This window comes from Talpa occidentalis, unplaced genomic scaffold (genome assembly GCF_014898055.3).
Source record: "Talpa occidentalis isolate TD23 unplaced genomic scaffold, MPIMG_talOcc4v2.1 talOcc4.14, whole genome shotgun sequence".
Classification (NCBI taxonomy): Eukaryota; Metazoa; Chordata; class Mammalia; order Eulipotyphla; family Talpidae; genus Talpa; species Talpa occidentalis.
The window spans coordinates 45545464-45558596 of NW_023601433.1; the positions used below are offsets into that span (position 1 = coordinate 45545464).

At 39.9% G+C, this 13133-nt stretch overlaps 1 protein-coding gene across 1 annotated transcript in view; it reads right to left on the reverse strand.

Moving 5' to 3' along the window:
• The window catches only part of GNPAT (glyceronephosphate O-acyltransferase), a 32776-nt gene that overhangs the window by 17957 nt on the left and 1686 nt on the right, over positions 1-13133 (reverse strand). Inside the window, exon 2 of the mRNA XM_037510427.2 lies at positions 5419-5601. Within this exon, the coding sequence (XP_037366324.1) occupies positions 5419-5601 (183 nt within the window). The remainder of the gene's footprint in view (positions 1-5418; positions 5602-13133) is intronic.

A 13133-nucleotide genomic window follows, 5' to 3' on the forward strand; every position in this document is an offset into this window, starting at 1 on the left:
AAATGGACTTAGACTTAATGAACAGGAGGTGAGGAAGTAAAAACAGTGCCCATAAATGAGTAACTAAAATGTGTGATTGAGGAGAAGAGGGAGAGTAACAGTTAAAGCAAAAATGTTTTCCTAAGTTGGAAAGGCCTTGGCCCTATTTTTTTTTTTAACTATCTCATTAAAAAAAATATGATCAAATACAGGCACAGCAGTTGAGCGCCAGGCTGCGAAGCTGCCGGCAGCCTCTGCAGCACTGGTTCAATCCTGGGTCACCGGCGAGGGTCTCACACGGATGGCAGAACCTCTCCTGCAGCGCCCGCTGCTCCCCTCAGCAGTGTATTTCGTCAGTCTGCCTGTTCTGCTCCCCGCTCTGGCTCTGGTGAATTCTCTCACCCTCCCCCGCTTCTGACTGTACCCAGTGCTTGTATAAATAAATAAATAAATCTTTAAAATAAAATTATGATGAAATACAAAATTTTAACAATTTTTAAATGCACGTTCAGTGGCCATAAATCTATTTATACATAAAAGGAAGAAGTCAAGTGAGAAGTCTGAAGACACAGAAAAGGGAGAGAATGCCCACCAGAAGGAAAGCAAATCTGCACCCTCAGAAGAGGGTGAAAGGGGTGGTATCGCAACAGGATGTGACCCCCACCTTGACCAGGAGAATAGATGCTTTGTCTCTCTCTTACCCTAGACGACAGAGCACACATGGAGATGGTTATTGATATATATACATTTGAAGAGTAGGAGCAGGAATTTGAGGAAGATAATTTCTAAAACTTTTCATTATCCCAAAGGAAAATATAGATTGCTCACTAGCAGCAAGAGAGCTAGGGTATATAAGAGCTTACGGCAGCATGAAGGTTTGGCAGCACTGCAGGGAAGGGAAGCACAGGCAGCATTAGAAGAGGGTCTGGGGAAAGGGGGGACCTGAGCTTGAGGCGCACTGATCTGCACAGCTCTGCCCATTCCCCAAGGCAGTTAGTGACAGGTTGTATGAACAGAGAAAGTGCACTGGCACAGAGCATGGGCTGCTTTTTTTTACTGGGTAGACGGGGGCACAGAGAATTAAGGATGAGGGTGAAATAACTAGTCCGATAATTCTAACAGAATTGGATAGGAAGAGAGAACAGAAGGGCAGAACTAGACAAAAGGAAAATGGAGCAATCAGGGGTTGTGGGAAGGATCGGTTCCAGGAAGCAAGTATAGAAAAGGGAGTACATTTGGAAAATGATCCAAATAGTTCTGGCCAGGAATGGAAAAGGCCCAAATAACAGTGCTAACAGGTGCCGAAGAGAAGAGAAAGGGCAGAACGATGTCTGCTTTTGTTTTGGGCAGCAGAATGGATGATGGAGATAGCCTTTGACATAGGGAATGCAGACCCGAGATAGAGGCAGTGTAGAAAGCAGGGGTTAAGAATAAGAAAGCAGATATACTAATTTCAAGGTATTTGTGGTACATATAAATTAGCTATCCAGCAGGGAACAGGACAGTTGGAGATAAAAGCCTGAATCCTAATAATCTAGCCATGGCTGAAGATAATGACCAGGCATCAATTAGACTACAGATGGAAACTGAAATGGTAAGAATGGTTACAATGGGTAGAAAAGCTGTAGAGAGGAAGATAAGAATGCTAAAGATTCAACACTGAGAAACACGTGGTTGGCAGACGGAAAACCTTAAAAGAGATTCACGAGGAAGGTAAATAAGGTGAACTATAATGTGTAATATCACAGATGTGCAGGTAAAAGAGATCCTGAAGAAGAGTGTGCAACAATAAATGACACAGTAAAGGATGAACTGAAGACTAAAAAGGGTCCCTAGACATCCTTAGTAACCTTTCCTGAATGAATTTTAGCAACTTGCTGAAATTGGGACATGACAGTGACAGTTCTGAGGAGTTGGGGTAGGAAGGGAAAGAGAGAAATGGAGCATTAAGAAGAATATATGGCAAAGAGAAGATTTTCCTCTACATGGAAAAGATTTATGCTAGCTTGAGCCAATGGAGAAGGCTAAAGAGTAGGAAAGACAGTACTTTCTTTGGGGCTTTGTGGCGGTATGAAGAACACAAGTGAACAAATAGGCTGATTTGTTCCAAAGAAAGCCAACCACTCCGAGACTGGAATGAAACAAAAGACTGAACTGACATCTTATCTTGTGCAACTGGGCATCTTATTTGCTCAACAGATATGTCTGTCATTCCAGGTCCCACTTCCTGGAAACCTAAGATAAGATTTAAAAGCTAAGCAAGAATCTAATAACTCCTTGTCCCCAGTCTTAACCCTCTTCAGTCTAAGCTCTACATTACAAATGTGAGTGGTCTCTGAAATGTGAAACTAATGTGGTATCCACATTTTTGGTTTAAGCAACTAGCACATGGAGGGGCCAATCCTGAATAGGGGATGAGTATTTGGTACAGAGCTAGAGATAGAAGTCAAAGAGCTTGATTTAGACATCTTGAATTTGAGATGCTTTTGGAATTTCCAAGTGAATAGTCCAGTGGACATATAAAAATATATGTATTAAACTCAAGCAATCTGGTCTGAAACACTGGATACAAATAGGTTATTTATATTATTATTTGCTTATTATATTTGTGCGCATGCACATAGATAATATATACATATAAAATAATTACATCCTAATATTATAAAAAAATACATCTACATAGGAAGATACTTAAAATACTAACAATAGGGCTTCCCTGGTGGCGCAAGGGGTTAAGACGCAACCTGCAACCTATGAAGCTATCCACAGCCACTGCAGCACGAGTTCGATCCCTGGCCAGGGAGCTACCCACATGGCGCAGCAAACCTCTCCTGACTCGCCCGCTTCTCCCCCTCAAGCAGGGTATTTCAGTCGATCTGCCTGTTCTGCTCCCTACTCTGTCTCTGGTGAATCCTCTCACCTTCCACACCTCTGGCCTGTACCCCCAAAAGGGACAGGTTTCTTGAGAGGCCTGTATAGTCACAGGCGGGCAACCCTGGAAGGAGAGCTGCCTCTGCTGCTTTGAAGAGAAACATCTGCATAAGCACAGGTGGGCAGAATGGCAGTTGCCAAAAGAATAAAGCATGTTAAACGTGGGTGGTAAAGAGTAATAAAGAGGAGCATGTTGAGACATTTAAGGGAATAGACAATAGAGCAAAGTCCCTGAGTAAGCAGGAAGAAGTGGAATCCAGGGCAAAGGCATAAAGTTGGGTTTAAACTCAAACAGGAGAAGGGGATCTCTCTTCCATTTTAATAGGAGGAAAGAAGAAAATGATGGGTATTAGATGCCAGTAAATTAGTAGCTAATCACAGAAGATGATAGAGTGCTCATATAATGGTTTAAGTCTTCCCTGGGAGGAGGGAAGAAAAGTTATCTGTTGAGAGTAGGAGGAGGAGGTTGAGATTAGAGGTTCAAGGAGAATGGGGCTACTGAAACCACCATTTTGGAGAGTGGGAGAGAGTTCACTAGAGAAACAAACCTAACTGGGTTAACACAGAGAACCCATATGTGCTACGCAATTGTGAATTTATCACCATTCTAATCTATCTAGATTATGTGATTTTTCTCAGCCAAGTTTGAGAAACATTGCCTTAAGTAAGCAAACTTAATCTGACTATCTATTAGAATTACATGGGGAATTTTAGGAAAAGAAGGAAAAAAAACAAAAAACTAGAGAAGATGCCTGGGTACGAACCCAGACCAATTAAATCACAACCTCTGTGAACAGGACCAAAACATTTTTTTTTTTTAAAGATTTTATTTATTTATTTATACAAGCACTGGGTACAGTCAGAAACATGGGAGGGTGAGAGAATTCACCATAGCCAGAGCGGAGAGCAGAACAGGCAGACTGACGAAGTAGACTGCTGAGGGGAGCAGCGGGCGGCAGGAGAGGTCTGCATGCCATGTGGGACCCTCGCCCGGCGGCCGGGGATCGAACCTGCACTGCAGAGGCTGTGGGCAGCTTTGCAACCCAGTGCTCAACCGCTGCCCCACCAGGGAGGCCCAGGACCAAAACATTTTTAAAAATTCATTAATTCAAGAAATATTTATTGAATGCATACTATGAATAGATGATAATAATTCTTGCCTTAATGTAATTCATGTACTACTGGATTATAACACAGAACTTTTTGTAATAGTTTTCCAGGTGCTTCTAACAAAGAGCCAGTATTGAGATCTACTATGGAGAGTCTAATTGATAAGGAAACACATACACTTGACTTGAGAAAATTAAGTTCCTCCAAGATTGGTCATGATAGGCAGATCAAAACAAAAAGATTAGGAGCATGGGTCATCTGTCCAGATCAGAAGAAAACAGATAGCAAAAATAAACAATTTTCCTGGGGCAACAAACTGACTAAACTCCAATTAAAGGTCAAAGCAGCAAGATCTCTAAGTAAACCTCAAGGCATGAGAGCACCTGGATATGACATAGAGTCCCAGCCAGCAAGGATGTTCTAATAAGGCCAACGGAATCCCCTTACCTTGAAATCTTCAAGTGACATGTCCAAAACAGAACTTAGCTTCTCTCCCAAACCCATTCCCTGTAATAGCTTCCTATCTTAGTGAATGACTCTATCATCCTCGATTCTCTCTTTTCCTCCACTTCATTCATCCAAATGGTCATTAAACAAGGTCACTCCACCTCTTAAATTCCTTACCAGTCCAGGCAGCTATGATCCCACAAAGGGATAACTGCAAGAGTGTCACAGATTTTCTGCCCCCATGTTTAGCTGTATGGTGCTTCTGAACATAAAATGATAAAGCAACATTCTAATCTACAACAATCTAATCTTCGAAGGTTTTGTACTTTAGATAGGATAGAATCTAATCTTCCATTTGGTTTAAAAATCCTTCATGATGTGGCCCCCCGCTTACTTCTCCAGTCTCAATTCTTATCATTACTCCTCCTCTGTTCTCCTCAGTTTGGTCATATTGAAGTACTTTCAGTACTGTGAATATGCATGTTGTTTTACTCTTAAAATAAGTCAGTGGTTTCCAAACTGCTCTACTTTAGAGTCAACTGGGCATCTTTAAAAACTACTAATAAATAATAAAAAAAATAAATAAAAACTACTAATGCCTGGCTCTTTCCTCCTGAGATTTTGATTTACTTAGTACTGGGGGTGAGAGCAATGCACAGGGATTTTTAAAAGCTCACTGAGTAATCCTAGTGTACAGTAAGGTTTGAAAACCATAGTGAAAAGTGATTTGCTCTGCAAGGAAAACTTTTCTTCATTCACTTTACCTGGAAAGTCTGCGTCTGGCAAAGAGGCTAACATACATTATGGGTATGATAAATATTTGATGAAAGTGATGAATAGAGCTATAGCTAAAAAGAAACATTAAAGATAGCAAAATAAGTTCATAGAATCAAGAGAAGAACTTGTTGACAATGAACAAATGTGGCGCTAGTCAAAGGGGGAATCACTTACCTGTTTGATAACATAATGAACCTCTTCAGAATTGAGAACAGTACATTTAATATCATTTGGCTTACAAGGAATAATGCCCTTATAGAGAAGAGGTGTGTAGCATTTCATTGCAAATTTCAAGTCACTGACATGTCTCCTCTCTTCTAAAATATCTTCAAACTCATCCCACTTTTTGAGCTCCTTCTGTGGATAAGGCAAATGAAAGCAAGTAATGAACTTACTGTAAAGTAACATATATTAGGACAGATTAGATACTACATTAGTAAGGTTTCATCTTTGCCAAAACTTTTATTCTATGACATATGAACAAGAGCAGAGGGTTCTAATGCTAGATTTTCACATCTTAAGAAAATGAAATGTAATGATAATTAGGATCAATAAATTCATATTGAATTATAATATTTTATTGCTATATTTGTGATTGCTATCTTTGTAAAGCCAATACCCTTTCAGGACAATTAACAAAGATAACAAAGATGAGACATTAAGCTATAAAGAACATGATCAATTTTACAAGGCATTAACAATCACATTGATAAACTTGTTTTGTGGGTCCCTTCTACAAAGCTTTAAAAATTAAATCAAAGTATATATTAAAAACCCAAAGTTATGTCAAATTAAATAAAACTATATGGGTACAAAGAAAAGGAAGATTCACTCAAGAAAAATGTGCTCCCTTTAAGCTACTATAGAGCAGTCTATATTTGTTCTAACTGGATTCTTTTTCCAACCCACTGCAATTCAGCTTCTGTCCAACCAGGTCCTAAAACTGCTATCAGTTTCTGAATTGTTAATGTTTCAAAGTTTGTTTTTCTGATTTATAAAAGCAATGGTGGTGACAAGAATTACAGCTAACATGTAAAGCTACTTACACGTAGTAAAGCTACCACATTTAGTAAAGCTACTTACTAATTGTCAGCACTATTCTAATAACTCTACCTATAAAAAGGAATAATCCTCACAATAAACCTGTTGAAGCAGTTATTCTCATTACCTCATTTTCCAATGGGTCACCACAGTACAGAAAGGTGAAATAACTCACCCAAGGTGAGCTGGCAAAGGGTGGAGTCATAGTTCACACTTCAACCTTATGGCTTCACAGAACTTGGCTCTAACCACTATCCTATACTATTCTCATCATGTTAATTAGGGAAAATTTGGAAACATCGAAAAATATGAGTAAATATAAATTGCTTACAATTTCATACCCCAGAAATAATTCTCTTAACATTTACTAGTTTCCTTACTTTTTTTTTGTCACACAGAAATACATCTATTTTTTATTTAAAACAGGGACCATAGCAAATATAGTTTCCTTGTCTTTTCAATTATGAGCATTTCCCTATAATAAATATGTTTTTAAAACAATCACCTTTATGCTCTTTAACTTCTTAAAATAATAATTTTCTAATTACCACAATGATTTATATTCATTATAAAATTTTGGAAGATACAGTAAGAGCACAAAGAAGAAAATTATAATCAGCTGTTTTCCTAGGACCAAGAAACTATTTTAGTAAATCCTTTTTTCTGTGTATGTAGACACATTTCCTTTTTGTTACCAAACATTTTATCACCTGATTTTTTTCATTTAATGTCATATACAGTCCTTCGTGTCTTTTAAGTTGCTTCCATAATGTTATTTTTAATATCTGGTATTTAGATTATTTTTCATTCATTGCTATTATAAAAAAACCACAACAAATACATACATTTAATTTAATTTAAACCCTGACCGCCTTCTAGTTTTCATCATTCTCTATTATGTGACTCCTTTCCCCAGAGTTCCCTCCTTTCCCAACTTTCAACCATCCTGAAATTTTTCCACTTTGGTTTTTAATTCATGACTTTCTTGTCACAGTGGAAAATCCACCTCATTTTTCTAACCTAGTGATTTTCAAGTCTCCCCTCCCCAGAAAAGAACTACAAATGTCTTCTTTCCTTCCACTTACCTCAATATGTCAACATCTTCAACCCTCTTTTCTTCACTACACACAGTAAGCTGAGTACTCTCACCTACCAAACTGGTTTCAAATACTAATTATATGATTCTGAATCTCTTGCCCTGATTTCTTCTCCGATGAGTTCCTGATAGACACATTTAGTTGCAAAAGTTTCACCTTCAGCATTTCCAAAACCGAAGTCATTCATTGCACAATCCTACAACCTGATTAGTTTCCTGAAATCTCAATTAATAGCTGCCATGCCTTCTACATCCCTCTGCATTATTCCAGACCCCTCCTCCCTCACCCTTTACAGTCAATCCATCCAATCATGGCTGGTGTTCAAGAATGTGTCATGTCTATCCTCATTCACACATCCTGTCGGACCCATTAAGTACAATACCCTCCTTGCTGGTCTCTTGCCTGTAATGCCCCCTTTGAGCCCTTCCTCCAAGCTTTTCAAAATACATTTCTTTTTTTTTTTTAAAGATTTATTTATTTATGCATACAAGAACTAGGGTACAGGCCAGAGGTGTGGGGGGTGGTGAGAGGATTCACCAGAGACAGAGCGGGGAACAGAACAGGCAGACTGACTGAAATACACTGCTGAGGGGAGCAGCGGGGAAGACAGGAGAAGTCTGCTGTGCTATGTGGGGAGCTCCCTGGCTGGCCGGGGATGGAACTCGTGCTGCAGAGGCTGTGCATAGCTTCACAGTGCTGTGCTTTAACCCCTTGCACCACCAGGGAGGCCCCTCAATATACATTTCTAACCAAACTGTATCCTGCTTAAAATAAATGACTCTCCACCTCCTTCACAATAAAACATAAGCCACTTCTGGCATCATATGATCTGACCTTTCCTTCCCTCCTCACACTCATTATCCATCATGTTCATAATCTATTCAACAGTGCAAGATTTGCATTTCTGAACACAGTTCATTGTTGACATGCCTCTGGGCCTCTGTACATGTACATCTCACTGCCTGGAAGGCCCTTGTGTTTTTTGCATCCTTGTGCAGGTACCACTCTTCTGTGAAAACTTTCCCTGAGGTCCCCACATGAAATTACTTTGCTTTCCTTATCAAGGACTCCTTTATGTAATAATATATCTATCATGATGTATGTCCCATAACACTGATTGCTTGCATGTTTGTCTCCCTCCTAAAATGCAATTATCTAGAGAACAGGGTAGTTTGTATCATCTTTGTATTTCTAATGTCTAGCCATGAAATATAGCATGTTTGGTCAATAATTGAACAATGGAACAGATTATACAGAGGAGGAGGCAGGGAGGGAGGGAAGAGACAAGTCCTTAGGACGAGAACCCATAAGGGACAGTAGCAGGCATGTATCTTTTGAAAATCTTGCCAAATATGATTATTTATAATCCTTCCATGGTTCTCTGTTATCTGCAGTGTCACATTCATACTACTTACCACATGGCCCTAGGCCCTTCATGATCTCCCCACCACTCACCTCTCAGCTATTTCCCCTTCTTTCAACAGTTCAGTTACACAAAGACCTGAAGTTCCTTAAATAAGCTATGCCTTCTGATGGACTCCTACATCTTTGATAAAGAATTCATGGGCCTCTCTGGTGGCGCAGCGGGTTGAATGCAGCACGGTGTAAATGTCTGCAGCCTCTGCAGCGCCAGTTTGATTCCCGGCCAGCCAAGGAGATTCCCACATGGCGTGGCAGACCTCTCCTGTCATGCCCGCTGTTCCGCTCAGCAGCGCTTTCGGTCTGTCTGCCTGTGCTGCTCCCTACTCTGTCTCTGGTGAATCCTCTCACCTCCCGTGCTTCTGGCCTGTACCCCAGCTATTGTAGAAATAAAAAATAAATCTTAAAAAAAAAAGAATAGCATTTATTACCAAATATCTGAGCATTATTATTATATTTGCCTGGCACTGTGATATGTATTTGGGGATATAACAGGACAAACACAGTCTCTTTTAGGAGTACCATAAGGAGGTGCCCGTTATTAAGACAGGGCATTTACAAATGGCTATTTCCCACTGTTGCCTGCAAAATCCTTAGCCATCAACCACAGCTTCTGTATACCACTTCCTGGTTCTCCCCTTAACTTCACCAAACTGGTCATCTTCTCCTTTGAGCCTGTGAAGACCCACAATACATTTTCACAACAGCAGCTAAAACATTCCATTCAAACCCCTATTTGGTGTCTCCCCTGGCAGACTGTGAACTTCTTGTCTGGGTAGGTAATTGTCCTACATTTTTGTATCTCCAGTCTCTAGTAGGAACTCAATCACTGGTTATAGAATGAAAAAAATAAATTAGTAAAGGAAGTCTTTTCTTGAACTCTGGTTCAAGATGATGGTTTGTTTCCAAATATTTACAGGCTAAAGCTCAAAATTCTCCCAATCTGACCCTTCCCCAACATGTAATCCAATAGTTTTTAACCCATGAAACACATGAAAATAATCACGTTTAACACATGAAAATAATCTAGGACAGTTAAAAAAAATACACTGATGGCCAGGCTTTCCTTAGAGCTTCTTGATTATTTTGGTCTATGAGTGGTATCTCAGTATCAGATTTTTAAAAATACTCCAAGTAATCCCTACATGCAGCCAGGGTTGAGTGTGACTGTTCACTAAATGGTCTTCTCAATACCATGCTGGAGAAGTACGTACTGTCATAAAATATATTTATGCCTACTCACCCAGGAACACAGTATCAAGAGGACTACATGTAAGAAGTTTTAGATGACGTTTGCCTCCCATTGTTTGCTTTCCCTGTCTGAATTTGTAGAGCAGGCTTCTCCTTATTGACAGCTAAATGGGCCTCCCTTTGTACCTCTCTTTCAACTGCTCTGGGGGGATCCATTCATTCAAAAGATAGTTACTGAGAGCCCACGTATCAGGCACTGTGAAAATACTGCATGACAAAGACAAACAAGAAATGTGCACTGAGGGAGCTTCCATTCCCTTAAGGAAAGACAGACAACAAACAACCAAGGCAAGTTTATTCAGGGATACCGCTAGCAGCATCTCGATACATTTAACGATAGGAGAGTCCTGATTACAGTGTTTGCTAATTTCTGTGGTATCTACAGTCCCACGAAGGCAAGTTTTCAGCCTCCAATACAACCTCACTGAACATGAAATTAGGGTGAGACAGACAGTACCCAACGTTAGATAGGATTTCTGCTTACAGTGTGATAGACATAAGTAAGCTCAAGAATATAGAGAATAGGGTCTCCCTGGTAGCACAGGGGTTAAATTCTCAGCGTTATCAAGGTATTGCAAGCCACTGCGGCCTGAGTTCACCTGTTGCTCCTCTTAGCAGTGGATTTCAGTAGATCCACCTGTTCTGCTCCCCACTGTATCTCTGGTAAATCCTCTCACCTGCCTGCACCTCTGGCCTACACCCCAGTTCTTGTATGCATAAATATATAAAAATAAATCTTTCTAAAAAAAAAGGAATATAGAGAATAGTAAAATTTAGTAAAATAACTAGAAAGTGTTGAGTTTTAATACTTTTTGCTTTTAACATAATTTTTTAAATTGTAAGTTTATATAACTTAATTTTCAAAAATGGCTGTTGTAACAACACACTTGCAAACTTCATGAAAATTTAACAAGCAGCTGTAAGAGTTAGTGCAGGGGCCTCCCTGGTGGTGCAAGGGGTTAAGTCACAGTACTACGAAACTATCCCCAGTCACTGAGCCTGAGTTCAATCGCCCTACTGAGCCTGAGTTCAATTGCCCTGGGCAGGGTGATTAAACAGCGTTAACACATATGGTGCAGCAGACCTCTCCTGTCTCGCCCACTGCTCCTCTCTGCAGTGTATTTCAGTAGATCTGCCTGTTTTGCTCCCCACTCTGTCTCTGGAAAGTCCTATTATGCCACCCCCTCCCCCGCATCTCTGGCCTACACACCAGCTCTTGTATGCCTAAATAAATAAATCTTTTAAAAAAAAAATAAAAGAGTGCAAGGCTACTGTAACACAACACTGGAAAATTGGACCAAGTGATGAAAAGTGATTGGAGAGCTGCTCAGACTGGTTGGGGAAGGTCCCTTTGAGGAGGTGAATGTCCCCATGTGTGGCATGCTATGTCTTCTCAGAACTCTGCACTGCCAGCTTTTTCTATTATTGAGGTCCCAGCTTCAACGGAACTAAAGTTCTGAGGAATCACAGTATATCATACATGGGGGATTGTGAGCACTCTGGGAGACAGCATGCCTACTGTGTGAAAAATAGAAGAGCAGTGAGGGTGAGGCCTAGTAAGCAAGACTAAAATCAGAGGTAATAATCGCCTGACTATGTAGAGGCTTAAAGGCTATTGTAAAGAGTCCAGGTTTTTCATTCAGATTGCAGCAGTCAGTCATAATTTGGGTTATGGGTACCAGGGTTTACCCAGCTCCATTCCATGATTTCATTTAAAGATTTCAACCAGATCTATGGCATCAGATTCAATCTACCTGTGGATGCCTGCCAAATCTATATATTTAGGTCAGACCTTCCTCTTCTGCTCTGTTTCCCTGTTTCTCTGTTTGGATTTCTCCCAAACACCTTGTGATATACCTGACCCATAACATATTTTAAGAGTTAAAGTCATATATTTTGCCACTGACATCTCAAAATGACCGCCTATAAACTGAAATTGTATTACCCTGACTGAGCCTGCTTCTCTTTCCATATTTCTTATCAGTGAAAGGCCTCACATTATCCACCATAAAACAAAAACCAGGAGTCAAATTCAGACTGTCTCTTTTTCCTTAATCACCATACTCCACTGCCCTAAATATTACACAAATGCACCAGCTCTGCTCTTTCCAGACCCACTATAATTTTTTTCTTCATTCCCTCTCTAAATTACCATAACAGGGCTCTTATCTACATGTTATAGCAACAGATTTCTCCCCTAATCAGATTTTCTTTCTATAGTATCCACTCAAATAAAAGAGGTTATCCACACAAATAACCATGCTAGTGGCCTCAGATTTTCAAAAATACAAATTTGATGATACTAAAATGGTCTTTTATAAAACATTTGTTCTTAAAGGTGTGCAAGCATAACATTTGAAATCCTTTAGGAAATATCCTCTGCCTGCTTCCTTAGTTTTGACCCTCATGTCCTCCTTATTCTACCTATTTGGTTCCCCCAAATATGCCAGGGAGTAGTTTTCTTATATCATGCCTAGTACAAAAACTCAGCTAAGGTGTCACCTTCCCTAAGAAGCCTTTGCTGAGTCCCCAAACAGGTCAGGTGCTCCTTCTCATTACTCCCACACTGTCTTTTTCTCACTTAATTGTGATTATTTATTTTCATGACTTCCTTTGAAATCCCTGAAGGCAAGGGCTGGATTTTTAACAGTGAGAATAATGATTAGGACCCTGTAAGTTTCCATTGCTGCAATGTTTGTTGCAATCAGCAATATCTTAAATATACTCATATTAGATTGAGTACTGCACAGTAACAGTATAACTGAAGAAATAAATAAGGACAGCCTAAAAAAATAAGAAAAAGCTTAGGCTATTATGAAAGTAAAGAGACAAGATAATGAGGGCTGCTGTCCAACTTCAGAAGCAGAAAAATATCACCAACAACTGCCTTAGCCTTTCATTTTAAAAAGTTGACAAGTCTCATGATTAAAGAATCATTGGTGAATGGGGAAGTAAAAAAAAAAAAAAAAAAGAGGAGGGCCTCCCGTGGCGCAGTGGTTTGAGTACAGCACTGTAAAGCTGTCTGCAGCCTCTGCAGCGCAGGTTAGATTCCTGGCGGGCCAAGGAGATTCTCACAGGGCG